The sequence below is a fragment of the Oryx dammah genome, unplaced genomic scaffold, assembly GCF_014754425.2.
Source record: "Oryx dammah isolate SB20612 unplaced genomic scaffold, SCBI_Odam_1.1 HiC_scaffold_27, whole genome shotgun sequence".
Taxonomy (NCBI): domain Eukaryota; kingdom Metazoa; phylum Chordata; class Mammalia; order Artiodactyla; family Bovidae; genus Oryx; species Oryx dammah.
The window spans coordinates 7267768-7293942 of record NW_024070211.1 but is presented as its reverse complement, the minus strand read 5'-3'; the positions used below and the strand labels follow the sequence as shown (position 1 = coordinate 7293942).

The window sequence follows — 26175 nt, the reverse complement described above, 5'->3', positions numbered from 1 at the left end:
CCTGCCGGGTGTGAACCAGGAGGCCCGAGGTGTGGGAGGCCTACCTGGTCCCACCCGGGGCCGCGGGAGGACCGGAATGACGGGGGCCCGACGCTGGGCCCCCCTGCTCCTGTGTCTGCTGCAGTCCGCTCCAGGTAAGGGCGGGGGGCGGCGGGGCGGGCGCGGGGCCGCGGGGGCGCTCCTTCAGACAGACCCAGGGAGGGAGTGGCCGGGCAGAGGTCTGTGCGGGGTAACCCGGGTCGTGCGAATCCGCAGAGCCCATTCTCCCCCCTCCCCCAACCCGCCGCCTCCAGTTTTCTTCTAACCGGGGACTGAACAGACTCGAGTCTGAAATTCCTTTACGGGAAGGAACTGATCCAATTTCCTAGTGCCAGTTCAGCCCCAGTTGAACAGAGAAAAACAGATACTGACAGTTCAAAAGTCAGCTGCATTTGTTTATAAAGCGCTTTTTAAGGTTTCCTAAAAGCCCTGTCCGCTGCACGAATACCACCACTCTTGACCCTCATTGGTACAGGAAACCAAGCAGAAGTGCTCTGCCCTCGCTGGCGGGGGGGCGGGGGTGGGGGCTGGGGGGTGGGGGGTGTGAAGGGGTTAGGGGGGTCAAAAGTTCCATCCAGGCTTGAGGGGAAGGAGCACCCGCTTAGTCTAAGCTATGCTACCATTTTAACAAGGCACCTTTTTTTTTTTCTGCACCCTCGCTAGTAAATAAAGTGACAGGGTAGAAAATACCTTGGGTGGTTGGGATCCAACCCCCAAAGCCCAGCCAATCCAGGGAGAAGGACCCCAGATTGGCCCCAGGATATCACCCTGATCTTAGACTAATAATTTAAGAGCTTAGAAGGGCCCTTGGACATAATCTAATGTTCAAGTTAAAAGCCAACATTTGTCTGAGCATCTTCTTTGTGCTGGGCACCACATTATTCTAGTTAAGCATCACAACCCAACTGTCCTACAATGTAGGTAGTATTTTCTCCCTCTTCAGATGGGGAAACTGAGGCTCAGAGCAATTAAGGGAGGCATTGGTGAGACACACAGAACAGAGAAGCCTGAGGCTGAAGCGAGCGTGGCCAGCTTTGGCTGTGGGGCGGGCGGCTGGTCCTTCCACCCGGGTCAGTTCAGGGACGCCCCAGCTCCTGGTTCCTTCACAGCAGTCTTACAGCAGCTGATGAGGAATAGGGTACCTACGTGGTGGGAGGGGAGGGGGTCCTCTGTACTTCCCTTTTCACCACCAAACTCAGTAGTTTTGCTGTCTAGCCCTAGTTCTCCTTACACTCGATGAATATTTAATGTACAGAACATAAGCTGCGGTGTGAAGATTTAGGGTGAAGCAAAGCTGAATCCAGGTTCTAATCCTGGCTCCCACACATAATGGGTGTGTAGACTCAGGCAGTTGGGTTGTGCCACTTAACTAGAATAATGTGGTGCCCAGCACAAAGAAGTTGCTCAGACAAATGTTGGCTTTTAACATTAATATTAGATTATGTCCAAGGGCCCTTCTAGCTCTTAAATTATTACTCTGTAACGGGTGTGTAGCCCCTTCTGTCTCTGTGGAAGGGGAATGACACCTACACCACAGAATAGTTTGTCCTGAGGATGGAATGAGGTTTTCATTGAATGGGGATTTGACTGAATGCCACCCTTGTGCCTGGCACCCTTTGAAGGCTCAGTAGAGGGTAACTGGGATTGCCGGGGGCTCAGTGGTAAAGAATCCACCTGCCAATGCAGGAGACACAGGTTCGATCCCTGGGTCGGGAAGATCCCCCAGAGAAGGAAATGGCAACCCACCTCAGTATTCTTGCCTGGGAAATCCATGGACAGAGGAGTCTGGCGGGCCACAGTCCAGGGTCACAAAGAGTCAGACACCATGGAGCGACCGAGCACCTAGAGGGCAGCTACTCTGGCTGCTATTTCTCCACTGTGGCCAAGCTCAGACGTGAGGCCTATTCTCAGATAAGCCCCTTGTAGACAGATTTTGGCCTCCTGCCGGCCACCTGCTGGAAAGTCCAGAAACTGGGAGCACTGTCAGCATCAGCGTCCTGGCGATCCAGTTCCAATGAGAGGACCCAGGTTGGGGTGAAAGCAGGAACCCACATTTGGGTCTAAAAGGGCGAGGGTGTGGAGCTGAACTGAGGGCAATCAGCAGAATGGGCCCCTCCCTCCCTGATGCCCATCTGTAAACTGTATGGATTTCTGTCACGGCGCATGTGACCCTTTGGGTCACTGAATTCTCCAGGGGACCATGAGCACCTAAAGGGCAGGAGTGGAGTTGTAGCCCTCTTTGAAACCTCTGGCATGCAGTGATCGAGAGATGTCCTTGACCAGAAGTGAGCCACAGATGTTGGAAGAATTATGCTGAACATAGTTGGAAATAGTGGAAACTGGCAGATTTTATTTTCTTGGGCTCCAAAATCACTGCAGATGGTGACTGCAGCCACAAAATTAATAGACACTTACTCCTTGGAAGAAAAGCTCTGAAAAACCTAGGGAAAGTGAAATCGCTCAGTTGTGTCCGACTCTTTGTGACCCCATGGACTGTAGCCTACTGGGCTCCTCCATCGATGGGATTTTCCAGGCAAAGGTACCGGAGTGGGTTGCCATTTCCTTCTCCAGAGGATCTTCCTGACCCAGGGATCGAACCCAGGTCTACCTGCATTGAAGGCAGACGCTTTACCCTCTGAGCCACTAGGGAAGCTAGACAGCATATTAAAAAGCAGAGACATCACTTTGCCAATGAAGATCTGTCTAGTCAAAGCTATGGTTTTTCCAGTAGTTATGTACGGATGTGAGAGTTGGGCTCACATAAAGAAAGCTGAGCGCCAAAGAATTGATGTTTTTGAATTGTGGTGCTGGAGGACTGTTGAGAATCCCTTAGACAGTAAGGAGATCAAACCAGTCAATCCTAAAGGAAATCAACCTGAGTATTCACTGGAGGGACTGATGCTGAAGCTGAAGCTCCAATACCTTAGCCACCTGATGCGAAGAACTGACTCATTTTTCGGATAAGACCCTGATGCTGGGAAAAATTGAGGGTGGGAGGAAAAGAAAGCAACAGAGGATGAGCTGATTGGATGGCATTCCTGACTCAATGGACATGAGTTTGTGCAAACCCCGGGAGATATGACAGGGAAGCTGGGCGTGCTGCAATCCGTGGAATTGCAAAGAGCTGAACGTGACTTCGTGGCTGAAGAACAGGGCCCATGAGAACCTAGGGAAGGAAGTGTGATCAAGAGCTCAGACTTTGGGGATTTCCCTGGTGGCACATGGGTTCAATCTCTGGTTGGGGAAGATTCCACATGCTTCAGAGCAACTAGGCCAGTGCACCACCACTGAAGCCTTCATGCCCTACAGCCAGTTTGCCGCAACAAGAGAAGCCCACTCACCACAACAAAGAGCCCAGCCCCCACAACTACAAAAAACCCCCCCATAGCAATGAAGAGCTCAGCCAGAAAGAAAAATCAATTTTTAAAAAATTTTAAAAAAAAAGAGCTCAGACTTTGGGATTGACTAGGCCTGGATGGATTTGAATTCCATTTCTGCAACTTATTAGCTGAGGGGGCCTCAGTTTCCTCATCTGTAATGTGATGCTCACAATTAGTACCTGCCTCCTGGAGATGTGGGGCAGATAATGCAGATAACATAGTTTGGGTGAAAATGCAGATAACATAGTTGCATCATGCCTGGCACATAGTTGAGACACAGTACACATTAGCTGCTATCATAAGGAGCAGCAGCATCGCCACCACTTCTGAAAAATGTCAGGAAGACTCCCCGGAGGAAGTGACATTGGAATCAAGTCTTTAAAGGATTAGATGGTGAATGCCACGCTGTCGAGGACGCTCGGGTTCAAGGACACCCAGAGGAATGCAGTGGTTTGAGAAGGGCGAGAAGGAAGATTGGTTGCAGCCTGGTAAGGTGTGTTGGTGAGCTGTCAGGAAGATGTCAACGAGATGGCCAGGCCAACCTGGGCAGGGCTTCACGTACCCTGATAAGGAGCATGGACTTTATTCTGAGAGCAAGGGAAGGGCAGGAACTGGGCAGCTGTGTAGGCAGATGCGTATTTCAGAAGATGAGCAGTGAGAAGGAAGAAGTGCCAAGGAGGGAAGTTAGGGGCAAGTTAGAGGCGGTCAGGGAAAGAGCCACTGGGACGGTGACATCTGAGCCGAGATGTGAAGGAAGCAAAGTGAGGCAGATGGAATATCCAGGGGGAGAACAGTCTAGGCGGAAGGAATAGCTTGTGAAAAGGCCTGGAGGTGAGTGCAGGCCCACACCCTCTAGGAACAGGAAGGGGCCAGTGTGGCTGGAGGGGACAGAGTCCTGGGGCTTCCTGGGGCGGGCTGGGTAGGGTCCTGGGGGTGACGGCAAAGACTTAGGTTTTACCTTGAGTGAAACAGAGGCCACTGGGGCTCTAAAGCAAAAGGGTGACATGATCTGACTTTCCTTTTAACCCTTGCTGCCGTGTGGCAGATGGATTGAGGGGACAAGGCTGGAAGCAGGGACAGCAGTTAGGAGCCCTTAGGGATAATCCAAGTCATCACAGCATTCATCCATTCACTCAACAGATTTTCACTGTGCACCTGCTGTCTGCATAGGCACCTCTGCAGGCAAACGCTGGGGACATGGCTGAGGACAGGACAGAGCCTCCGTTCCGTGAGACCCTCAGGGCCGTTCCCTCCTGAAGTCCAGGGATCTATCAGGTGGTCCTGCTCTGTGCTGTTTTGCTGGGACCCTCCAGTGCCAGGGTGGGCTTCCCAGCCTGGCACAGATGGACTGCTGAGGTTTAAGGAGGGGAAGGGGCTGTAGGTCACACAGCTATAACTGGAATCATGCCCCCCAGGGCCCCAGCCTACCTCACATCCCATCTGCTTCAGCCACCCCAGATAATGCCTGGTTCTTAAACTGAGCAAGCACCCAATTGCCTGCCATGCCACGCTTCAGCTCAGAATGGCTCCAGGCTTCATGACCTCTTTCTCCTCCACAGGGCGGCCCCTCCTGGCCCCTCCCCAGAACGTGACGCTGCTCTCCCAGAACTTCAGTGTGTACCTGACGTGGCTCCCAGGGCCTGGAAACCCCCAGAACGTGACCTATTTTGTGGCCTATCAAAGGTGGAGGGGTGCCTCTGGGCTGGTGGGGTAGGGGGGTGGGTCTGAAGAGGTGGGCAGAGGCCAGAGGGGCTTTTCTGCGATAAATAGCTGCATTCAGTGTGGACAGCACCCGCTGGTTCTCTGAGTCCCATGGGTGATGGCCTGCGGCAGGTATTGGGAGAGAGTATTCATGGAAGTTCTGGAGGTGGGGGTGATGCTGAATGGAGAACAGTGCCCAGGTGATGGGCCTGCCAGGAGCGAGGCAGGATCTTTGAGAAAAGTCAGAGCAGGGCATGGATGGAGCTGTGAGGGCCCAACAATGGAATTCTTGAGGGCCTGGGTAAAGTGCTTGACACTATAGCAGGTAAAGGAGGCAGAGATATCTCTTGCAGAGCTGTGTTAGGCATGGTGAAATGATCACCCTTTTCCCCACAGAGCCTGCACAGAGCCTTGGGGTCCTTCTCACGTTGGCAGCCCAGGCATCCATCGCTAATGCAGAGGAGTCTAAAAGTCTAAAAGTGAAAGCGGATTTCTCATCTTTGCACATAGGTGGAATTCATCTGAAGATCTTTCATTAGAGAGTAAGCTAATAAAAGCAGATATTCAGCAGCATTAATCTAGAATTGGTGGGAAGGAGGAGGCAGGTAGGAGAAAAACTGCCGTATACTCAGGACTCTTCCTGTGCCAGGCTGAGTGCTAGGAGCCTAGCATGAGTACCTCCCTTCTGCCTCCCCATATTGCCAGGCAGGCTCTGCATTTCCCCTGTGTTAGAGGTGAGGAACAACTCAGGCAGTGACTTGAGTAAGGAAGTCAGTGATGGAAGCAGAAGAAAAACCCACAGCCGTCCGACCCCAAAGCTTGTGCTCTTCGGTTCTATCACAGTGCCTCCATCTGTAGCCTCCAGATGTAAACAGTGGGCGCCTGGCTTGGGAAAGGACAGACTGTAGAGAGCTTTCCAGAGAAAGAATGGGAACTTCCCTGGTGGTCCAGTGGTTAAGAATCTGCCCACCAATGCAGGGAACATGGGTTCAATCCCTGGTCTGGGAAGATCCCACATACTGCAGGGCAACTAAGCCCGTGGGCCACAACTACTGAGGCTGTGCACCCTAGAGCCCATGCTTCACAACATAAGAAACCACCGTAACTGAGAAGTAGCCCCAGCTCATCACAACTGGAGAAAGTCCATACACAGCAACGAAAACCCAGTGCGGCCAAAAGAAAGAAAAGAAAAAGAGAGAATGGTGCCGAACTGTATCAGGAGGCAGAAAATACCCAGCATGGCCTGTGTGTTGGCTGTGTGTCTGCACGTGTCCGTGCATGAAACATATTTAATTTCACACCGCCCTGCGAGGAAGGATTCAGGGACTCCGCTCTACCGGGGAGGGAATTGAAGCACTAAGAGGGTGTTTCGCTCAAAACTACACAGCTAGACATAGTGGAGGTGGGATAAATTAATTAAAGAATTGAAAGCCTAACCTCAGACCTTTATGATATTTTCCTTTCCTTTTACACTTTTGAAACACCTGTGCGGATTCCCAAACTGTGATGTTCTAATGGTACTATTTCTTCATTTATTAGCTAGAATTATTTTACAAAGAGATGCTTCCTTTTATGTAGTATTTGATATTCAGTAGTACTGTTCATACAGGCAAGACAGAACAAATGCTTGAAATTCTTTTCTTTACCAGTTTGGAAGATAATGAATTGGTTCCCTATCATCTCCCAAAGGTGATTGCCTTTTTTTTTTTTTATTATCACCAACTCAAGTAGTTAAACATATCTAATGGTTTAGTTCATTGCAGTTGATTCTACTACTCATTGAAGCTTGAATTTTCTCTCTTTGGCCAATGAAAGTCTCTTCAGGGTGGCTCCTGAGTCCTTTGAACTTGACCCTAGTGAGTCTTGATTTCTTTATTGTCATTTGTTGCAAATAGATGTTCCAGACTCATTTGCACAATTCCTGACCTAAAACCTGAAATCAACCATGTCTCCATTTGGTAAAAAATGGTTTTAAAGAACACTGTGTAGCTGTCTGATCACTAATGCACAATTGCTTTGAGAACTTTTCAGTGAACAGAATTGGGTGATGTGTATTAAAAACCCCATCTCTATTCCTGGCTTCTACTGAGATGGCTAATTAAATCCACGAGTCACACCCGTGATCTCTTTATCAAATAATTTTCCAGCCACAAGTTTGGTGTTCTCTCCAGAACATGGTTTCTTTCTTTTTTTTGCAATATTCATAGGCTGAGAATTTTCCTAATCTTCAAGTTCTGGTTCCTTTTGGCTTAGCAATTCCTTCTATCTGTCTCTCTCTCTCTCTCCTCTCTCATTTTACTGTAAGCAGTAAGAAGAAATCAGGTTATATCTGCAGCACATTGCTTAGAAATCCCCACAGCTAAGTATCCAAGTTCATCACTTTCCACTTCTGATTTTCCATAAAAACACTAGGATGTAATTCAGCCACACTCATTGCCACTCTATAACAAGGATCAATTTTCTTCCAGTTTCCAATAAGATATTCCTCCTTTCCATCTGATCACTCCTAGAATCACATTTTGTTATAGCTCTTAACCATGACTCGTCCATCTTAGGTGACCCTGCATGGCATGGCTCATAGCTTCATTGAGTTACATAAGCCCCTTCACCACCACAAGGCTGTAATCCATGAAGGGCATCTATATTCTTACCAATAGTCTTTTCAAGGCAATTTAGGCTTTTGCTCCCATGAACTTCAAAACCCTTGCAGCTTCTACCCATAACCCAACTGCAAAGCCACTAACTCATTCTTAGGTGTTTGTTACATTAGCACCCCTAAGGCCTTTCTCTGGAGATGGTCACCTCCCTTCTCTCTGTGTTCTCACCTGGACTTTTTTCTGTGTGAGAGCTGCCATGGTGTCCCTTCCTCTTCTCATAAAGGCGCTAGTCTTACTGGCTTAGGGGCTCACCCTCAGGACTGTGTTTAATCTTAATTACCTCTTTAAAGGCCCTGTCTCCAAATACAGTCTCATTAGGATGTCAGGGCTTCAACATATGAACTGGGACGGGGTGAGGGGTGCTGTACAATTTAGTCAATAGTACTGGTAAACTGGGTTTCAGTAAATTTAAAACTTTTGTTCTTTAAAAAAATAAAACCCCAAAGAAAATGAAAAAGTCAGTCATTGAGAAGTATATATTCACAATACATACATTGACAAAGAACATATCCAAAATAGATAAAGAACTCCGACATCTTAAAAATAAGAAGATGAATCACCCCAAAATATTTGAATAGTCACATAAGAAAAGAAGATATGTAAATGGCCAAAAAGCATATGAAGAGATGTTCAACATCATTAGTCTTTAGGGAAATGCAAATTAAAGCTACAGGAAATACACACACCACTCGAATGGTTAGAATTAAAAGGTGTGACAGTGCTAAATGTGGACAGGCCTGTGGAGGGCATTTTGCTGTTGTTTAGTTGCTAAGTCGCGGCGACTCTTCACAACCCCAGGGATTGTAGCCCACTGGCTCCTCTGTCCGTGAAATTTCCCAGGCAAGAATACTGGAGTGGGTATGGAGGGCATACAGCCCTCTGTATTTGGAGGTTTTGCAGCCACAGGTTCAACCAGCCATGGAACAAAAATTAAAAAAAATTCAGACCGCTCCAAAAGACAAACTTGAATTTGCCACACAGTAGCAAATATTTATGTAGCATTTGCATCATATTTAAAATTATTTACATAGTGCTTGCATTTATATTAAATATCATAAGTGATCTAGAGATGATTTAAGGTATATGAGAGAATGTGCGTGTGTTGTATGCAGATACAAAGCCCCTTATGTAAAGGAACTTAACTCTGCAGATTTCTGTATCAGTGGGGGAGGTCCTAGAACCAATCCCTTGTGGACACTGACTATATATTGTTGGTGGGAACTACAATGATACAGTCACTTTGGAAAACAGCTTTACAGTTTCTGGTAAAGTTACACATTCAGTGACCACGTTCCCCAGATTCCACTCCTAGATCTATATCCAAGAGATGTGAAAACATATGACCATATGAAGACTTGTATGTGAACTTTCATGGCAGCTTAACTCATAATTCCCTGTTACAGACTGAATGAATTGTGTTCCACCCCTTAGTCACTCATGTGTTAAAGCCCTAACACCCTTGGGGACTGTATTTGGTGACAGAGTCACAAGTACACCGTATTTAAGGTGTAAGAGACAGTTAAGATTAAATGCGGTCCTGAGGGTGAGGCCCTAAGCCAATAGGATTAGCACCTTTATGAGAAGAGGAAGAGACATCAGGGCTGCTCTCACACAGAGAAAAGGCCAGGTGAGGACTCAGGGAGAAGGAAGGTGACCACCTCCTGAGCGAGGCCTCAGAAGACAGCAAGTCTGCTGACACTTTGATCTTGGACTTCTCGTCTCCAGAACCATGAGAAATCGATGTATTTGTATCATTTAGGATTACACATATAAGTGACTTCATGTGATATTTGTCTTCCTCTGTCTGGCTTAATTCACTTAATATGACAATCTCTAGGGCCATCCATGTTGCTGCAGATGACAACCACCACCACCACATTTCATAAATGAGGAATAAATTAGAAGAAATATAAGAGCAAATCAATACAGCAGATAATGCCTGGAAAGAAACAGAAGGTGAAAAGAGAGAAACTTTTAAAACTCAAAGAGACCTGGACTGTAAATGCTCAAGTTATAAGACTCACAGGAGAAAGCACAGGGGAGGATCTCCGTGGCCTTGAATTAGGCTCACATTTCTTAGGACACCAAAAGAAAAGAAAGCTGATGTGGTAGCCTGCCAGGGCTGCCGCGACAAAATGCCAGACTAGGGGCCTAAACTCATTTCAGCGCTGGCTTATCAGAGTGATATTTTAAAAACATAAATCGGATAACCTCAGTTCCCCTGTTCAGAACCTTCTGGCGGTTTCCTGTGACATACGGAACAAAATCCAAACTCCAAACCAAGATGGTGAGACTCTGCCTGCTCTGCCCACCCACCTCCATCCTCATCTCCTGTCTGCCCACCCTCTCTGTTCCTTGTCCACTAGGCTTTGGCCACCCTGGTCTTGCTTTTTTTCTGGACTGATCAAGTCCCTTCCCATCGCAAGGCTTTTGCTTTTGTGATTTCCTTCCTCCCACCCCTTCTCCTGGCTCCCTTCTCAGCATCCCAGCCTCAGCTTCAGCACTGTCTTCCTGGCCTTTCCTGAGCTGCCTTTAGAAAGTAGTCACCCCACCTTCCCCTGTTATCACCGCACTTACCCGCTGCTGGATTTATCTTGTTGATGTGCCGATGGTGGGAAAGCCCCTCCCTCCAGTGTCAGTTCCTGAGGGCAGGACCTCGTCTTCCATGAACTGCACATTCCCCACGAACAATGCCCAGCAACCGGGTCCCTCCTCTGCACCTCAGTGTTCTCAGGAAGTTGGAGTCATGGACTGGGGTGTCCCCTCTGACATTCACGTAGCACCCAGCACTGAGTGGGACACACAGCAGGCGGCCTGTAACTGCCTGAATGAATAAACGTGGTGGAGAATGGTTACTAGCAGAGCAGCCCCGTAGGGAGACATCACAAATGAGGAGACTCAGCCTTGAGGGCATTAAGGTCCCAGAGCTAGTGACGGGCAGAGCCCGGGTTCCCGCCCTCGTCTGTCGTTCTCGAGCCCAAGCTCCTAACAGGACGGTCCTTCTTCTGTCTCAGCCGATGGCCGACTGGCCGGACAGATAGATGGATGGACAATCAGGTAGGGTGGAGGGGCAAGAAATCGTGTGTTTTCCAAGTTTCCTCCCCACAAGAGGCCGAACCCATGACCCACACTCTTCTGTCTCTTTCCTCAGCTTTGTACCCCCCAGACGGTGGCGGAGAGTGAAAACGTGTGCAGGAACCAAAGAGCTGGTGTGTTCTCTGATGTGCCTGGAGAAGCAAGACCTGTGCAACAAGTTCAAGGGGCGTGTGCAAGCAGTTTCACCCAGCGCCAGGTCCCCCTGGGTAGAGTCCAAGTCCATGGATTACTTCTTTGAAGGTAGGGAAGGGACCTGTGAGAGGGAGGCTGTCTGCCCAGGAGCTCAGCTCAGAGGCCCTGCTGTCCTAGCCGTCTGCCCTCCACTTCCCCAAAGCAGTGGGCAGCTCTGGAGCCATCCGCCATGGGCCCCAGGAGTCTGACTTTGCGATTGGGAATCAGAAGAGTTTGCCAGCCCCAGCAGTTCAGTCTGTGTGTGTGTGTGTGAGTCGCTCAGTTGTGTCTGACTCTTTGTGACCGAATGGACTGTAGCCCAGCAGGTTCCTCTGAGCATGGAATTCTCCAGGCAAGAATCCTGGAGTGGGTAGCCTATCCCTTTTTCAGGGGATCTTCCCAACCCAGGGATCAAACCCAGATCTCCTGCATTGCAGGCAGATTCTTTACCTTCTGAGCCACCAGGAAAACCCAGTTCTGTTTGTACCTCCAACTAATGAGGTTCATGATCTTCTACTGTGTACAACCTTGGTTATGAACTACACAAGGCATTTTACTTACTCCTATTTTTGTTAATGTTTAATCTCTCTCTTTCAGAAACAATTTTTTTAAAATTTTAGTTGCAAAAATAATTTTTGTACACCATAGAAATTTCAAGGGAAAGAGAGATAAGAATAGGGAGGAGAACGTTACCCATGCTTATAACCTTCAGGAATCACCACTGTTAACAGTGAGTGAAGAGAGCAGTTTTTTCTCCAGTGTGTTTTATTTCTGATCCTCACAATAGGCCTGTGAGGTTCATTTTAATCCACCCATGTTTTTAAAAAAATTAAACAATCAAGACTCAAAAAGGTTAAGAAACTGTAAGTGATAGAGATGTGATGTGAAATGGCTCTTTCTGATCTTGGACAAGATGCTGGTTTGGGTCAAGAGTAAGAAAGGGAATATAAATACTCACACAGTAGCTTCATGGAGCTGCAATCTGTAACTTATCACTCGATGTGAAATGGCTCTTTCTGATCTTGGACAAGATGCTGGTTTGGGTCAAGAGTAAGAAAGGGAATATAAATACTCACACAGTAGCTTCATGGAGCTGCAATCTGTAACTTATCACTCAGGCTTCTCAAAATGTTTGAGGACAAAATACAGCTTGAAGGGAGGGGAGGAAAGGATTGAATGAAGGATGGCAGGAAATAATGACAGAGAAGGAAGAAGCGATGATTGGGATGGGAGGAAGCTGGCAGGGTGGATTGACAAATGGACAAAAAGGATGGATGCATGGATGGATGGATGAGAAGAAAGGAAGTGTGGAAACGATAAGGAGGAAGTGATGGATGCATGGAAAGGAAGAGGTTAGAAGGATGGATAAATGCTTCCAATGAAGGAACTAGTATAGGTGAAGTACAGGAGACAAAGGAAACTCAGATGGCTGGGTCAGTGTCTAGAGAGTACAGAAGAAAGGCTGGGTGCCTGGCAAGGGAGGGAGGAGGAGACGGAAGGAAAGCCAAAGGAGAAAGGAAAAGCAAGAAGAAAAGATACATGGGAAGAAAAAAAATGGATGGATAGAAAGGATGGAGGGATAGCAAAGAAGGCTGATTGGCTAGAAGAAAGGAAGAAAAAAAGTATAAATGATTAGGAAGACAGGATGGATAGGAAGGAAGAAATGTCAGCTGGAAAGAAAGCAAGATAGGAAAATTAGGAAGAAGGAAGGACGGCTGAGAAGGATGTGTGGGTGGGAAGGAAAAGAAGCATAGTCGCGAAAGATGGATAGATGGATGGAAAGGAAAAGAAAGCTGGGAAGGTAGACAGAAAGTTTGTCTGCCTAGAAGAACGATGGATGAATAGGAATAAGAATTAGAACAATAAAGGGACAGATGCAGAGAGGTGCGTACTTTTTTATTTCTTTAATTAATTTTTTTGTTGTTTCTTCCTCCCTAAAGCTCTTCTGATGCTCCTAGACCACACCTCAAGCTTGAATGATCCTTCCTGCCTTTTTCTGCCCTCAACTGTGACCCAGGTCACTTTCTCTCTTGAGTTTTTTAAATTTTTCATTTCCCTCTAATTTCCTCCAACTCCTTGAGGTCAACATTTATGGGGGCCTCATCTCCCCAGTTCTCTCAGCTCCCTGCCCAGGGCTTAATACATATCAGAGTCCAGTGGGTGTTTCCTGAACACATAACTGGTGGCACCTTGCAGAAGCCCCATGCTTTCCCTGAACACAAACAGAGCAGGGAAGACCAATGAGGTCAGGGCTCCTGCCGTTTGGTACTCAGGGAAGGCTGCATGGAAACAGTGGCATTTCAGCTGGACCTGGAACAATGGTGTATTAATTTTCTCTTGTTGCTTTATTCCTTGTCACTGCCCCCTCCATCTTCAAACCATCAGTCAAACCTAGATAACCTTGATCAGACTGTCCGTTGAAATGGACAGTAAAGATTCTGCCAGTGAGGGCTCAGAAGTAAAGAGCATCATAGAGGAAACCTACATCCCCTTCAGGAATGTGTGTGTGCTCAGCCACTCTGTCTTGTCTGACTCTTTGAGACCCCTTGGGCTGAAATCCACCAGACTCTTCTGTCTTGAAATGGGATTTTCGAGGCAAGGATACTGGAATGGGTTGCTATTTCCTCTTCCAGGATATCTCCCTAACCCAGGGATCGAACTCTCGTCCCCTGCCTCTCCTGCGTTGACAGACAGATTCTTTACCGCTGAGCTGTCTAGGAAGCCATAAATCTCTTTCAAGAACAGTTAAATCATCACGAGCAGACTATTGGTAGAAGTATGGACACTAAAGGTACTGCCCCGCAGAAGGAAGTGAGGAATATGTTACTGAAGGGAGATGCCTCTTATATACTGCAAAACGATGAGCAAAATTGTGTCCTGCATGTACATGGAAAACAGAACTTATAAATGATTAATTTGGTCATTTATCAAGGAGATTTCCAAGCAAAATATTGAAGGCATGGTCTGGTTTATTATTGGCAACTATAGCAAAATGCAAGGAGGAAAGAGAAAAACTGAGGAAAGGGCCTAAACAAAAAGGAACCAGGACTTGAACGTCCGGAAAATTCTCAGCCTATCCAGAATGGCAAAAGATACTAAAATCAAGAAATATCTTCCAGGAGTGTGACGCAGAGAAGTAGCCAAGGATGTGATTGTACACCTGGACTTCCTGGTGGTGCTAGTGATAATCCTCCTGCCAAGGCAGGAGACATAGGTGATGCGGATTTGATCCCTGGGTGGGGAAGATTCCCTGGATGAGGGCACAGTAACCCACTCCAGCATTCTTCCCTGGAGAATCCCCATGGGCAGAGGAGCCTGGCGGGCTACAGTCTACAGGGTGGCAAAGAGTTGGAAGTGACTGAAGCAACTGAATACTCACACACCCACATGATTGTACAACTATTTACTAAAACCTCAGAAAGATCGAAGTGTTTGGTCCAGAAAAAGGGCTCTTTGAAGAGATTTAAGGGTATGACATACAGTTCCCTTCAATCAAGAAAGCTGAAGTGTTATCCCTCAGCCAGCTCAGCTAAAGCCAAAAATAGAAACGGCTCTTCTCAAAAAGATATGTGGAACTGGCTTCTGTTGAATGCAGTGGGTCCCCCTGACATCTGTAGGAGATCCATAAGCTTCTTGAGAATTTTATATCAGCAGAAACAGTGTCAGTTTGGGTGAAAAGCAGAGAGAATATGAAATGAAAGAAGGCTATTGGTCCCCCAATTTCTACTGGAAAGAAGCAGACTGTACACTATTTACCTGCAAATATCTTTCATGAAAAAGAAGGATTATTCAGAGAGTGGAACCAAGATCCCAGAGAGCAGTGTTGAAAGCCAAGCAGATGTAGTTCCGAGGCCTAAAAATCTAATAGTTTGTGTAGCTAGATTTCAAAACTGCTTTGGCTCAGTGAGTTTTTTACCTCCTGTTTCCCCCTATTTGAACCAAAATGTCCATGATTATTGTCGGCTGCCTATCCCACGTCCTTGGCTCAGATGGTAAAGCGTCTGCCTGCCGTGTGGGAGACCCGGGTTCGATCCCTGGGTTGGGAAGATCCGCTGGAGAAGGAAATGGCAACCTACTCCAGTAATCTTGCCTGGAAAATTCCATGGACTGAGGAACCTGGTGGGCTACAGTCCATGGGGTCGCAAAGAGCCGGACACGACTGAGCGACTTCACTTTATATTGGGAGCAGATAACTTGTACTTTATTTTCACTGGTCCACAAGTGGACAGGAATTGAGTCCAGGAGTCATGCTGAATGCATTGTACCCAGACTCTCACCTGAACCTGATTTAGATACTTTAGAAGACGAGATTTTGAAATTTGAGTTGATGCTGTAATGGGATGAGACCCTGGGGGGCCTTGGGATGGGGTGAGATGGCTCAATGGTAATCCGCCTACCAGTGTGGAAGACACAGGAGATGCAGGTTCGGTCCCTGGGTTGGGAAGATCCCCTGGAGAAGGAAATGGCAACCCCCTCCCGTATTTTTGCCTGGAGAATCCGTGGACAGAGGAGCCTGGTGGGCTACAGTCCGTGAGGGTCATAAAGAGTCGGACACAGATGAGCGACCAAGCCTGCACACACAGGATGGGGTGAATGTACGTTGCCCTTGAGAGAGACAGGAATTTCAGTCTGTGTCTCAGGAGTCAGACGGAGGACCATGACAGGCAGAATGACTCCTCCCAAAGATCTTCATGCTTTAATCCCTGAACCTCTCAATACGTTAAATGCTAATATTAGATGGCAAAAGGGATTTTAGTTAAGTTTATGTGTGTTAAGATAGTGAGATTATCTTGGATTATCCAAATGGGTCCAGTCTAGTCCCTTGAGTCCTTAAAAGCAGAGACCTTTCTCCAGCTGGAGGCAGAAGAGGTGCAGAAGAAGAGGGAAATCAGAGAGTTGAAATGTGAGAAGGATTCAATGTGGTGTTTCTGCTTTGAAGACGAAGGGGTAACGTGATTAGAAATGCAGGTGCTGGGACTTCCCTGAAAGTCCAGTGGTTAAGACTCCATGTTTCAACGACAGGGGACATGGGTTCAGTCTTGGGTCAGGGATCTAAGATTCCCACAATGCTATGCAGTGTGGCCAAAAAATTATTTAAAAAGAGAAGAAGCACAGATGTCTTCAGGAGCTGAGAACGGCCCCCGGCTAACAAACAGCATGGAAATAAACCTCAGCCTCACAGCTACAGGGAACTGAAATCTGCTAATAACAATATTGAATATGGGAGTAAATTCTGCCCCAAAGATCCCAGAGGAGAGCCCAGGCCAGCTGACACCTTGATTTCCACCTAGCATTGAGAACCCCATCAAGCCCACCCAGACTCTTGCCTCCAGAACTGGGACATGATAAATCTGTGTTGACAGAAGCCACTAAGGTTGTGGCAATGCTATGGCAGCAACAGAATACTGATACAGACGGGCAGGGTGCTGACAGGCCAGTGGCAGGGGAAGGGCACCCAGGGCAACACCAGTCAAGGCAGGTTGACTGTTTCCGCGCTGGGTGAGGAGCAGGCCTGCCTGGAGGCAGGGGCATGCGTGCTCTGTGGCCTGTGGAAGGTCCTGACAGGTCCCGTTCTGTTTCCTCCAGTGGAGCCAGCCCCACCCGTCCTGGTGTTCAACCAGACAGAGGAGATTCTGATTGTCAATGCTACATACCAGCTGCCGCACTGTGTGCCCCAACCAGATCTGAGCTATGAGGTGGATTTCTGGAAGGAGGGGACTAAGAACAAGGTGAGAAGCCCCCTCATGCCCCTGCAAGCTGAATCCCCTTCCTCACTCTCCCAGCAGATCCCCATGCTCTTCACCCTCCGAGCCTTGTCCCTGAATGCCTCCTCCAGGAAGCCTTCCATGCCTACCCCTCACTGCTGCAGTCACCCCCTTGACTTTGCAGTGTGACTGACTTGTGGCTCACCTCTGCTCCAACCCCCGCCCCCAAGGGGCCAAATCCAGGACATCCTTCCCCTGCATATTACAGCTAGTAACAACAGAACAGTTTTCTATTTTTTTTCTGAATTATGAAACTTTTTTAAAAAAATAAAATCTGATTGAAGTATGATGGGCTCTGGGAGGCCTACTTGCTGAGGCACCAGATTCATTAGGGAAAAAAAAGCACTAGAAAATTCAGATAAATTCTAGGAAGAAAACCAAAAGTATTCAGAGATGATTTCAAATAACTCTTTGGTATATATACAATTTCAGACTTGTTTCTGTATCTATTTGTTTATGGCAGGGGTTAGCAAATTTTTTCCGTAATTGGCCAGAGAATAAATATTTTTGACTTGGCAGGCCATATCGTCTTTCACATCTATTCCACTCTAGCTGAAACACAAAAGGAGCCTTAAGTAAATAGGTAAATGAAGAGGCATAGCCATGTTCCAGGAAAACTATTTTCAAAGAAAGGTGAGGTTAAAGTCCACGGACCCCTGTTCTTATTCATTCTGTCTTTTACTGAACCCAGACTCTCACCTTGACCTCCTGCACACTCTGGATCCCAGATCTTCATCTGATGTGGTCCTTGCCTTCAAGAACCTCACAGGTGTTCTTGTGTTCTTTCTACTGTCCAGTAGAAAGATAATGTAGAACACATTGTGTCGTTTAAATGTTCCACATTCAGTTAAGTAAAAAGAAACAAGTGAATTTAGTTTTCATAGTCGATTTTATTTCATTCACTAGAATGTAATCATCTCAACATGTAGTTAATATAAAAATTACCGAGATTTTTGGGTTGGTCTCCCATGAAAGTTGGTATGTGTTTTATACTGGAGCCCATCTTGGTTGATACCAGCCACGTTTCAAGTGTTCAGTAGGCCCATGTGGCCAGTGGCTACTGTGTTGGACAAGCAGCCCTAGAGTTTTCTGTGTCTGTAATGGCTGAGGGACCACACCCGTGTTGTTGTTTAGTCACTAAGTCAGGTCCAGCTCTTTGCAACCCCATGGACTGCAGCACACCAGGCTCCTTCTATCCTCCACTATCTCCCGGAGTTTGTTCAAATTCATGTCCGTTGAGTCCATGATGCTATCTAACCATCTCCTCCTCTGCCGCCCCCTTCTCCTTTTGCCTTCAGTCTTTCCCAGCATCAGGGTCTTTTCCAATGAGTCGGCTCTTCGCATCAGGTGGCCAAAGTATTAGAGCTTCCGCTTCAGCATCAGTCCTTCCAGTGAATCTTCAGGGGTGATTTCCTCCACCCTAATATTTTGACATGCCCTCAGGGTGGGAAACCTGAGGCAACTGCCCCCGAAAGTGAGGACCACTGGGCCCTGGTAGAGTGTGCCTGGGAGTGACCCTGGGTGGCAGGGCTGCTTTTGAACCCAGACCATCTCTACCTTGAGACTCAGTGAAGAAGAGAAGCCAGATAGTGTTGAGAAGTGCTCTCTGAATGCTTAAGCCTTAATGCAAATAAAGAAGTTGTGGGAATCCCAGCTGTGCCATACCTGCCAAGCCCACCCCATCCTGACTGCATGGAGCCAGTTTCCCCCGCACGTCCATCCTCCTCTTTCTCCACACAGACCCAGTTTCCAGCCACTCCTCATGGCCAGCCAGTCCAGATTCCTCTCCAGCCAGACACCAGCGGGCGCCACTGCCTCAGCGCCAGAACCATCTACACCTATGGCAATCCTAAATACAGCGAGTTCTCTGAGCCCTCCTGCTTCTTCCTGGAGGCCCCAGGTGAGCGCCAGGTGGTACAGAAGTGAGGACTTTCCCCCTGGGCCTTAGGATCTTCATCACACGGCGGTTAAGAGCCCAAGTCTAGAGATAGACTCACCTGCATTAAAATCCCCACTTCACCTCTGCTCACTGTGTATCTTTGGGCAATTTACATACCTCTCTGAACCTTGCTTTCCACCATCTGTAGGATGGGTTTAATTCTGTTTTTTTTTTCTTTTTAAGTTTTATGTATTCATTTATTTTGGTTGCACTGGGTCTTCACTGCTGCTAGAGGTTCTTCTCTAGTTGCCGCAAGTGGGGGCTGCTCTTTTTGGGGTACAGCAGCTTCTCATTGCTGTGACTTCTCTCACTGAGGGGCGCGGGCTCTAGACTGTGGGCCTCAGTCATTGTGGTGTGCTGCCCAGACCAGGGACTGAACCTGTGTGACCTGCGTTGGCAGGCAGATTCTTAACCACTGGATCACCAGGGATGTCCTGGGCTTATTCTTGTGAGAATTAGACAGGATGACGTATATGAAGCCTCAGCTCAGATGCAACTGATAGACAGGAGCCCCGTTTCTCTAGTCATTATTTTTTTTCTTCCTAGGATCCACCTGGGCCCTCCTGTTGCTGCTACCACTTCTGCTTCCACTGCTGTTGGCTGTTGCCATAGGGCCTGTGATGTGGAAGACCCTCAGGGGGAACCCCTGGCTTCAGGAGACAGAGATGCCACAGGCCCTGGTATGGCAAATCTGGGGGCATGGGACAGAGAGGGAGGGTTATCCAAGAGGAATGAAGTGGAGCTAGACTTGGTAGGTAGTTCAGGTAGAATATTAAGATGGCCTAGACCACAAAACATCCATCTACCCATCTAAATTTTCACCATTAGTGATTCATTCCTTTGGCACCAAATTAAAATAGCCTGGGAGGGACAAGTGCCTTAAGTTCCTTTTTAAAATAACTTCATCTCTGCTAAGGATTTGTCAAGTGCCAAGAGCAGAACCCCCAGCCTTGGGACTCAGGAGAGATGCCGGGAGGGGAGGCAGGGAGGGTGGGATGGAAAGGAGACATCTTAAAAAGGTCCCAGCACTTTGTTCACCATCTAACCGAGGGTAAGTCTTGCACAGGCAGACCCCGCAATTTCTTCATTGGTCTGCTGGCTCACTCACTTGGAACCTGGGGCCACAGGGACAAGGGAAGCCTGGAGAGGTCAGATCTGTTCAGTGAAGGCCTGGAAAGGGAAGCTGAGTCATACATGGGGCTCGGTGGGCACTTGGGTTGGGTGGGAACTTTGAGGATAGGCTCTGAGGGTTTGCCAGACGGAAGTGTTTGACATTCCTGGACCTGCAGGGAATTCCCACTAACTGGAAGACTACCTCTGTGTTAGACGTGCCCGCACCTGCCCCATCCCTCTACCTTCCCGAGCATGCGTGCGTGAGTAGTCGCTTCAGTCACGTCCGACTCTTGGCGACCTTATGGACCGTAGCCACCAAGCTCGTCTGTCCACCTTCCCGTTACATGGTAACGGTGCTCAACCTCCTAAAGCCAGCACCTGCAACCTGGACGCTTTCTCTGGCCTCTGGTGCCCACTCTGCCTGTGCACATCACAGGCTGTGTGTGCCAGGGAGTTCACGCCACCAGCCCCTCCATCCCTCCCCCACTGGTGCTCTGAGGCCCGAGTGCTGCAGCGGCTCCAAGTCCCCAGCAAGGCTCAGCTCCAGCTTCCCTCGAGGTGACCCGACTCATCATACCCCGCTACGGGCTGCTGTGCTTTGCTGTCACTTCCCGGGATCACCTCCCAGAGAAACGACTTCCATTTGAATCCCTTGTCTCTTTCCGGGGAACCCAAATTAGAACAGTCATGTTTCCTGAAAGGCTGAATCTTCTGTTCTTCTCTCCTCTCCCCAAATCAGAACTTCTCCGGACACAGACTCTATGCGGCAACCTTTCAGCCCAGTGGCCCAGAGTGCCTGCACGACTTGATCCTCTGTCCCCAAAAGGAAGTGACCAGAAGGGTCAGGCTGACCTCTAGAGTCAGGGCCCCAGCCCCCGTCCAGGCCAGACCAGAGAAGGACAGCGCTGAGGAGAAGGACGGTGAGGAGAACACAGATGAAGAGGACCCGGATCCCGGTGTTAGCTTCCAGCCCTATGTTGAACCGCCCCCCTTCCTGGGGCAGGAACCCCAGAGCCCGGGGCCCGCTGAGGCAGGAGGGCCCTGGACTCCTCTGGTCCAGGGGGCAGGCTCTTCTACCTGCAGTTCTTCAGGCAGAAGCTGGGCCAGCACTGCAGGGTCCTCGTCCCCCTGGGATGAGGCTGGATCCTCCGGCTATTTGGCCAAGAAGGGGCCAGGCCAGGGGCGGGGTCGGGAGGAACACCAGAAGCCTCTCCCACCACCCAAGGACTCCAGTCCCCTGGGGGAGCCCCCCAAAGACAACCTCTCTTCCTGGACCAGCTGGGGCTTATCATCACCAGGGCTGAATCTAGTCCCCGGAGAACCCCCAGTTTCTCTTCGGACACTGACTTTCTGCTGGGACAGTAGTCCTGAGGATGATGAGGGGGAGGAAGAAGAGGAGGAAGAGGGCTGGAGGGAGTCAGAAAGTGAGCACAGCAGTGCTAGCAGCTGGGGGGCTAAGAGCCTCCAGAGGACCGAGGTCAGACCCCTGGGGCATTACTTGGCCAGGTGAGCTGTGCCTCTGAGTCCGGTTGCTGCTGAGCTTTCTGAGGACCCAAGACATCACCAAGACTTGAAATCCCAGGAGCATCATTGCTGGGGCAGCAGAGGGTCCTCAGAGCACCTTGGGGAACCCTAGCTATTAGAAGCCGTCCACCAGGCTGAGCCGTCAGAAGCCACCCGCCCTATGACCTGCTTGCTTTGCACCAAGCACCAGGAGGGGTGGAGACAAGAATGGGCAGAGGTCAGAGGTTGGTTGGGTGTAGATCACCCCACTGCCCCTGGGGTGATAGGCCAGCTGGAAAGATTATCTCTGGACAACGTGAAATGGGCAACGTCAGGTCCCAGCGGACACGAAGGCCGACAGCACAAGGGCGCCCCCGGCTCTGGGGAGAGAAGGACTTGGAGGCACACCCGGTGGAGCAGAGACTCGCAGCTTTCTCCAGCATCCGCTGGGCTTCCTCCTCCGCAGAACTCAGCCTTCTGGTTTACGAGTTCCGTAGGGTGGGCCCCGGTGAAGAAAAGTCTAGTTGTCCCTGGGTGTTGGAGAGGCAGAGGAAGGGGAAGGGCGTCGTCATTGAAAGCCCAGTCTCTGAGTCACGCGTTTCACAATCTAGAATATCAGACAGACCTGGGTCCAGATCCCAGCCCTGCCATTTACCAGTTGTGTGGCCGGCGGGGAGACACCCTCCTCCTCTGTGCCTGAGTCTCCCCTCCGCAGCTACCCCCTGGGGCATGGCGAGAGGTCCGACAGATGCCTGATGCCTGCCACATTGTTGGCCCTCATCACGTGGTGACCAGTAGGATTCTCCCATCCACCCAGGCTCCAGGCTGGTGGGGGGACCCCTGGGCATCTCCCACCTGTGGCCCCAAACTCAGAGTGACTGGATTCTCACTCCAAGTCTCCCATCTACCTCCTGCCCTCACTGCCCCCCGTCTTGTGGTCAGGAAACTGAGTTCTCAAAAGCTGAAGCCCAGTCAAGGGGGTCCCTGGTCCCTCTCCCTTTTCATGGCAAAGAAAAAACCAGATGGCCCACTGTCTAGGGAGTCTGATTAATTGGTGGTGGGGAAGCAACCCAGCAGGGAATTGGGCCCCTGGGCCTGTGACCCCCAGTTTAGCACTTTAGACCCTTCAGTTGCCCGTTGTGGTTGTAAAGATGTCCCATTTCCCCTTGCAATTTTGAGAAACCACTGTCTCTGGAAATAGGTGACTGTTCTTCCCCAGGGGTAGTGATGGATGTTCTCAAACAACTGATTCGGTAACCTAATTTTGTCAGCTTTGTGGCCCTGCAGGCACCACAGAGATCAGAACAAACCTTGGATCTGCCATTTCACCTGCCAGGACTTAATACGTTTTTCCACTGATGCAAAAAGCATCTTCATAAGCTTTGTACCCACAGGGCTGTGCTGTTTAGAAGTCAGCATAAAGGTATAGCATCGAGAGAATGATTTGGAAAAGCTTCTCAAACTTCCAGGCCTCCTCAAATTGTGCTCCCGAAAGACCCTGGGCTTCACGGGAGGAGGATTCTCAATCTCAGGGGAAGCTGGAGGTTCCCCCAGGTTCAACCAGAGCAGCCTCCCTGGACCCCTCCTTTTTCTCCAGCACTTTCCACGTGCAGTGGTGCTTGGGAGTCTCCACTGCTAAAGAAAAAGTTAGCAAACCCCCTTTGAAGTTGAAAATCCTGTCTTCTGTTTCAGATGAGGAAGCAGAAATGTTGACTTCACTGTATACGTCGCTAAGAGTAAGGTCAGGTCTCTGGCCCGCCTGGGCAACCCCGATCCCCTTGGCCATGTAGACAGTACCAAGGTCTCAGCAAGGGGCACGGGGTTGCAGGGGCCTTCACCACCGCTGGGAGGCGTGCACATACCTGCATGCTCAGGCACACACACGTGCCTGTCTGCAGGGGTTTCTCTCCCATGAGGCTTGTCTACATCCATCACTCAACACAGGAGAAGAAAAACAAGCTGTACCTGTGGCACTGGGGAAGGCCCAGGGCCAGTTCCCAGGGAAATACCTTTCTGGAACCTGTTGAGCTGCTTCAAGAAGGTAATTCCAAGTCCCTAAAAGCTATCATCACTGTTGTCTTAGGCTGGTGTCAAGTAACTAAGCACTGTATTCTGAAACCTTGTGTGTTTTCTAAGTATTTTTTTCAAAGTTTAATTTCTGACATAGGCTGAACCCTCCTTGAATTCTAAAAGTCCAGCTCCTTGATGGTCATTAAGTTATAAACAAAAAACTACGGGCAGCATTAGGAAAGAACATGCTGGCCAATATTATCATTTGTTAGGTGTACTCAGCACTGAACTGTTTACAAAGCCCTTTCATAAACTCACTGGCCAGGAACTGCACAGCTTGAGCTCCAGGCCACATGTGAAGGACAGCGGGGGTGGAGCAGGTGATACCCTAAGTAAAAGCAACATTCCGATTCTTTAGGTTACTGAGAAGTTTATATATTGCTCTGAGATATTTGTATTTATTTCTAGCTTTATTTTATGTTTATATTATATTTAAATAATTTCCTAATGCTTGTTGGGACCTACCCTGAACTGTTTTAAATAAAGAGCTCTATTTTTAGAGAAAAAGGCAAAATCGAACGGAAAAGTGTGTGCTCTTATTTCTCAAAGGCTCTTCACCAGTCTTGACTGTTAAGACTAGAGTAAGTCCCCTACATACGAATGTGTTCCATTCTGAAAGCACATTGGTAAGTCCAGTTTTTTCATTAAGTCCAAAGAAGTTAGCCTAGGTACCCAGCTAACACTATCCACTATACTGTACTGTAATAGATTTATAATATTTCTCATATAAATAATGCATACAAACACAAAAAGTAACATATATTTCACTTTACAGTACAGTACCTTGAAGCTTCCCAAGTGGCACAGTGGTAAAGAATCTGCCTGCCAGTGCAGGAGACACAGAAGACGAGGGTCCAACCCCTAGGTCAGGAAGATCCCCTGGAGCAGGAAACGGCAACCCTCCCCAGTATTCTTCCTTAAAGAAGGGACAGAGGAGCCTGGTGGGCTACAGTCTATGGGGTCTCAAGGAATCAGACACAACTGAGAACCCACGCACAGTACCTTGAAAAGTACACCCGCTGGCATACAGGGCTGGCATCGAGTGGAGAGGCAAAAAGAACTACTGACTGGAAGAGAGAGAGGAGATGGGAGGTGGTAGAGCTGAAGGACCGTCAGCAATAGGAGATGGAGCGCAAGCTGCAGTTTCACTCATATCTGACATTGGACATAGGTTCTGGTTCCTTGCTGGAATCGGATGCATGTTCGTATCTTTGAAAGGTTTGAAGATTCACACGTAGGGGCTTTACTGGATAAGGTCTTCGGTTGGGTCCCCAGCAGCAGACCAGAGACAAGGACTTGGGGTACACAGCAGTGCAGTGATTTCAGAAAGCACCAACAGGAGAGTGGAAGAGAGGGAGGGGAGGCAGCCAGTCCAGGTGCACGATCAAACAGGCAAGGCCTCTGAGCAAGTGGGACTCTGTCCTCCTAGGGAGCTTTGGGAGTTCAGTATTGGGCCCCCTAGATATGTTCCACTACCAGGGGCAGGAACTGGGGAATTTATCCACCAACCCCAAAGAGTCCTGTGTAGAGAGCCACTCCCTCCCAGAGAGGTCCGGGTACTTGCAATTGGAGTCCATCAAACTGAGGGCACAAGACGAGTGCCACAGTGTGGCCACCCTGGCCGCTTACCTTTTTGCAACAACGGCCTACAGAAAGATATAGAATACCCTATGTGGCAGCCTTATGAGCCTAAACTCATTCCAGTAGCTCTCTACGGGGGAAGGGTCTCCCAGCTCCCACCAATTCTCCCTCAGGGTAACTTCTGAAAACCTAAACAAAAAAGAAAAAAAGCCTGTCATTTTATCAGCTAAATGGATTTATTCAGAAAGAGCAAAGAATTGCCATTTATGACATGCGATCCATGGTGAACAAGAGAGTCCAAAGAACAAGGAGAGGAATGTTCGTTTACAGGGGAAAGAGGGGCCACTATAAACCATCTATTGGAGGAAACTGGGAGTTCAAAGGGTAGTGGCTCTTCATTGGCTGAGTTAGGACAGTCTCTCATTGCCTAGGCTGTTGCCAGGCAAAGAGAAATTCCTCCTCCCGCTGGGTAGTAGCATAGTAGCCCTCTTCCTGTCGGGCAATGCAAGGTTCTGTCTCTTTCTGGGGAGTCTGCAATTGATAGCAAGAGGTAGAGCAGGAGAGTTCTCCCTTCTGTCCTCCCCAGATTAGTCACTCAGTCATGTCCAACTCTTTGCAAGCCCATGGACTATAGCCCACCAGGCTCCTCTGTCCCTAAAATTCTCTAGGCAAGAATACTGGAGTGGGTAGCCATTTCCTTCCCCAAGGGAGCCTCCCAACCCAGGAATCAAAGCCAGGTATCCCGCATTGCAGGCAGATTCTTTACTGTCTGACCACCAGGGAAGCCCTTAATCCCCCACCTGTAATCTATTATTTTCTGTAAACTTAGCATCTTTGACTGCTTGCTTACAGCTTCCTGGAGTTCATTCTTGTGTGTACAAAATCAAGCTAAAGTGATGGGAGTTTGGGGTTTAAAAAAAAACCAACGACTTCCCTGGTGGTCCACTAGCTAGGACTCCATACCCCCAATACAGGGGTTCAATCCCTGGTCAGGGAACTAGATCCCACATGCCACAACTAAAAAAACCCCCATATGCCACAATGAAGATAGAATATCACACGTCCAGCAAGCCAAATGCAGTGCAGCCAAATAAATAAATATTAAAAAAAAAAAAAAAACAGATGAGAAGTTATCAGTTCAGTTCAGTTGCTCAATCATG

The 26175-nt window shown here is 48.7% G+C and overlaps 1 protein-coding gene across 1 annotated transcript; it reads left to right on the top strand.

Moving 5' to 3' along the window:
- On the top strand, nucleotides 1-23960 carry IFNLR1 (interferon lambda receptor 1). The gene is made up of 7 exons (XM_040229612.1): nucleotides 1-134; nucleotides 4979-5102; nucleotides 10929-11113; nucleotides 16631-16773; nucleotides 18550-18709; nucleotides 19295-19428; nucleotides 20601-23960. Exons 1-7 carry the CDS (start codon nucleotides 77-79, stop codon nucleotides 21369-21371), a joined length of 1575 nt encoding a protein of 524 aa, XP_040085546.1. The 5' UTR covers nucleotides 1-76; the 3' UTR covers nucleotides 21372-23960.
- Nucleotides 23961-26175: the final 2215 nt, after the last annotated feature.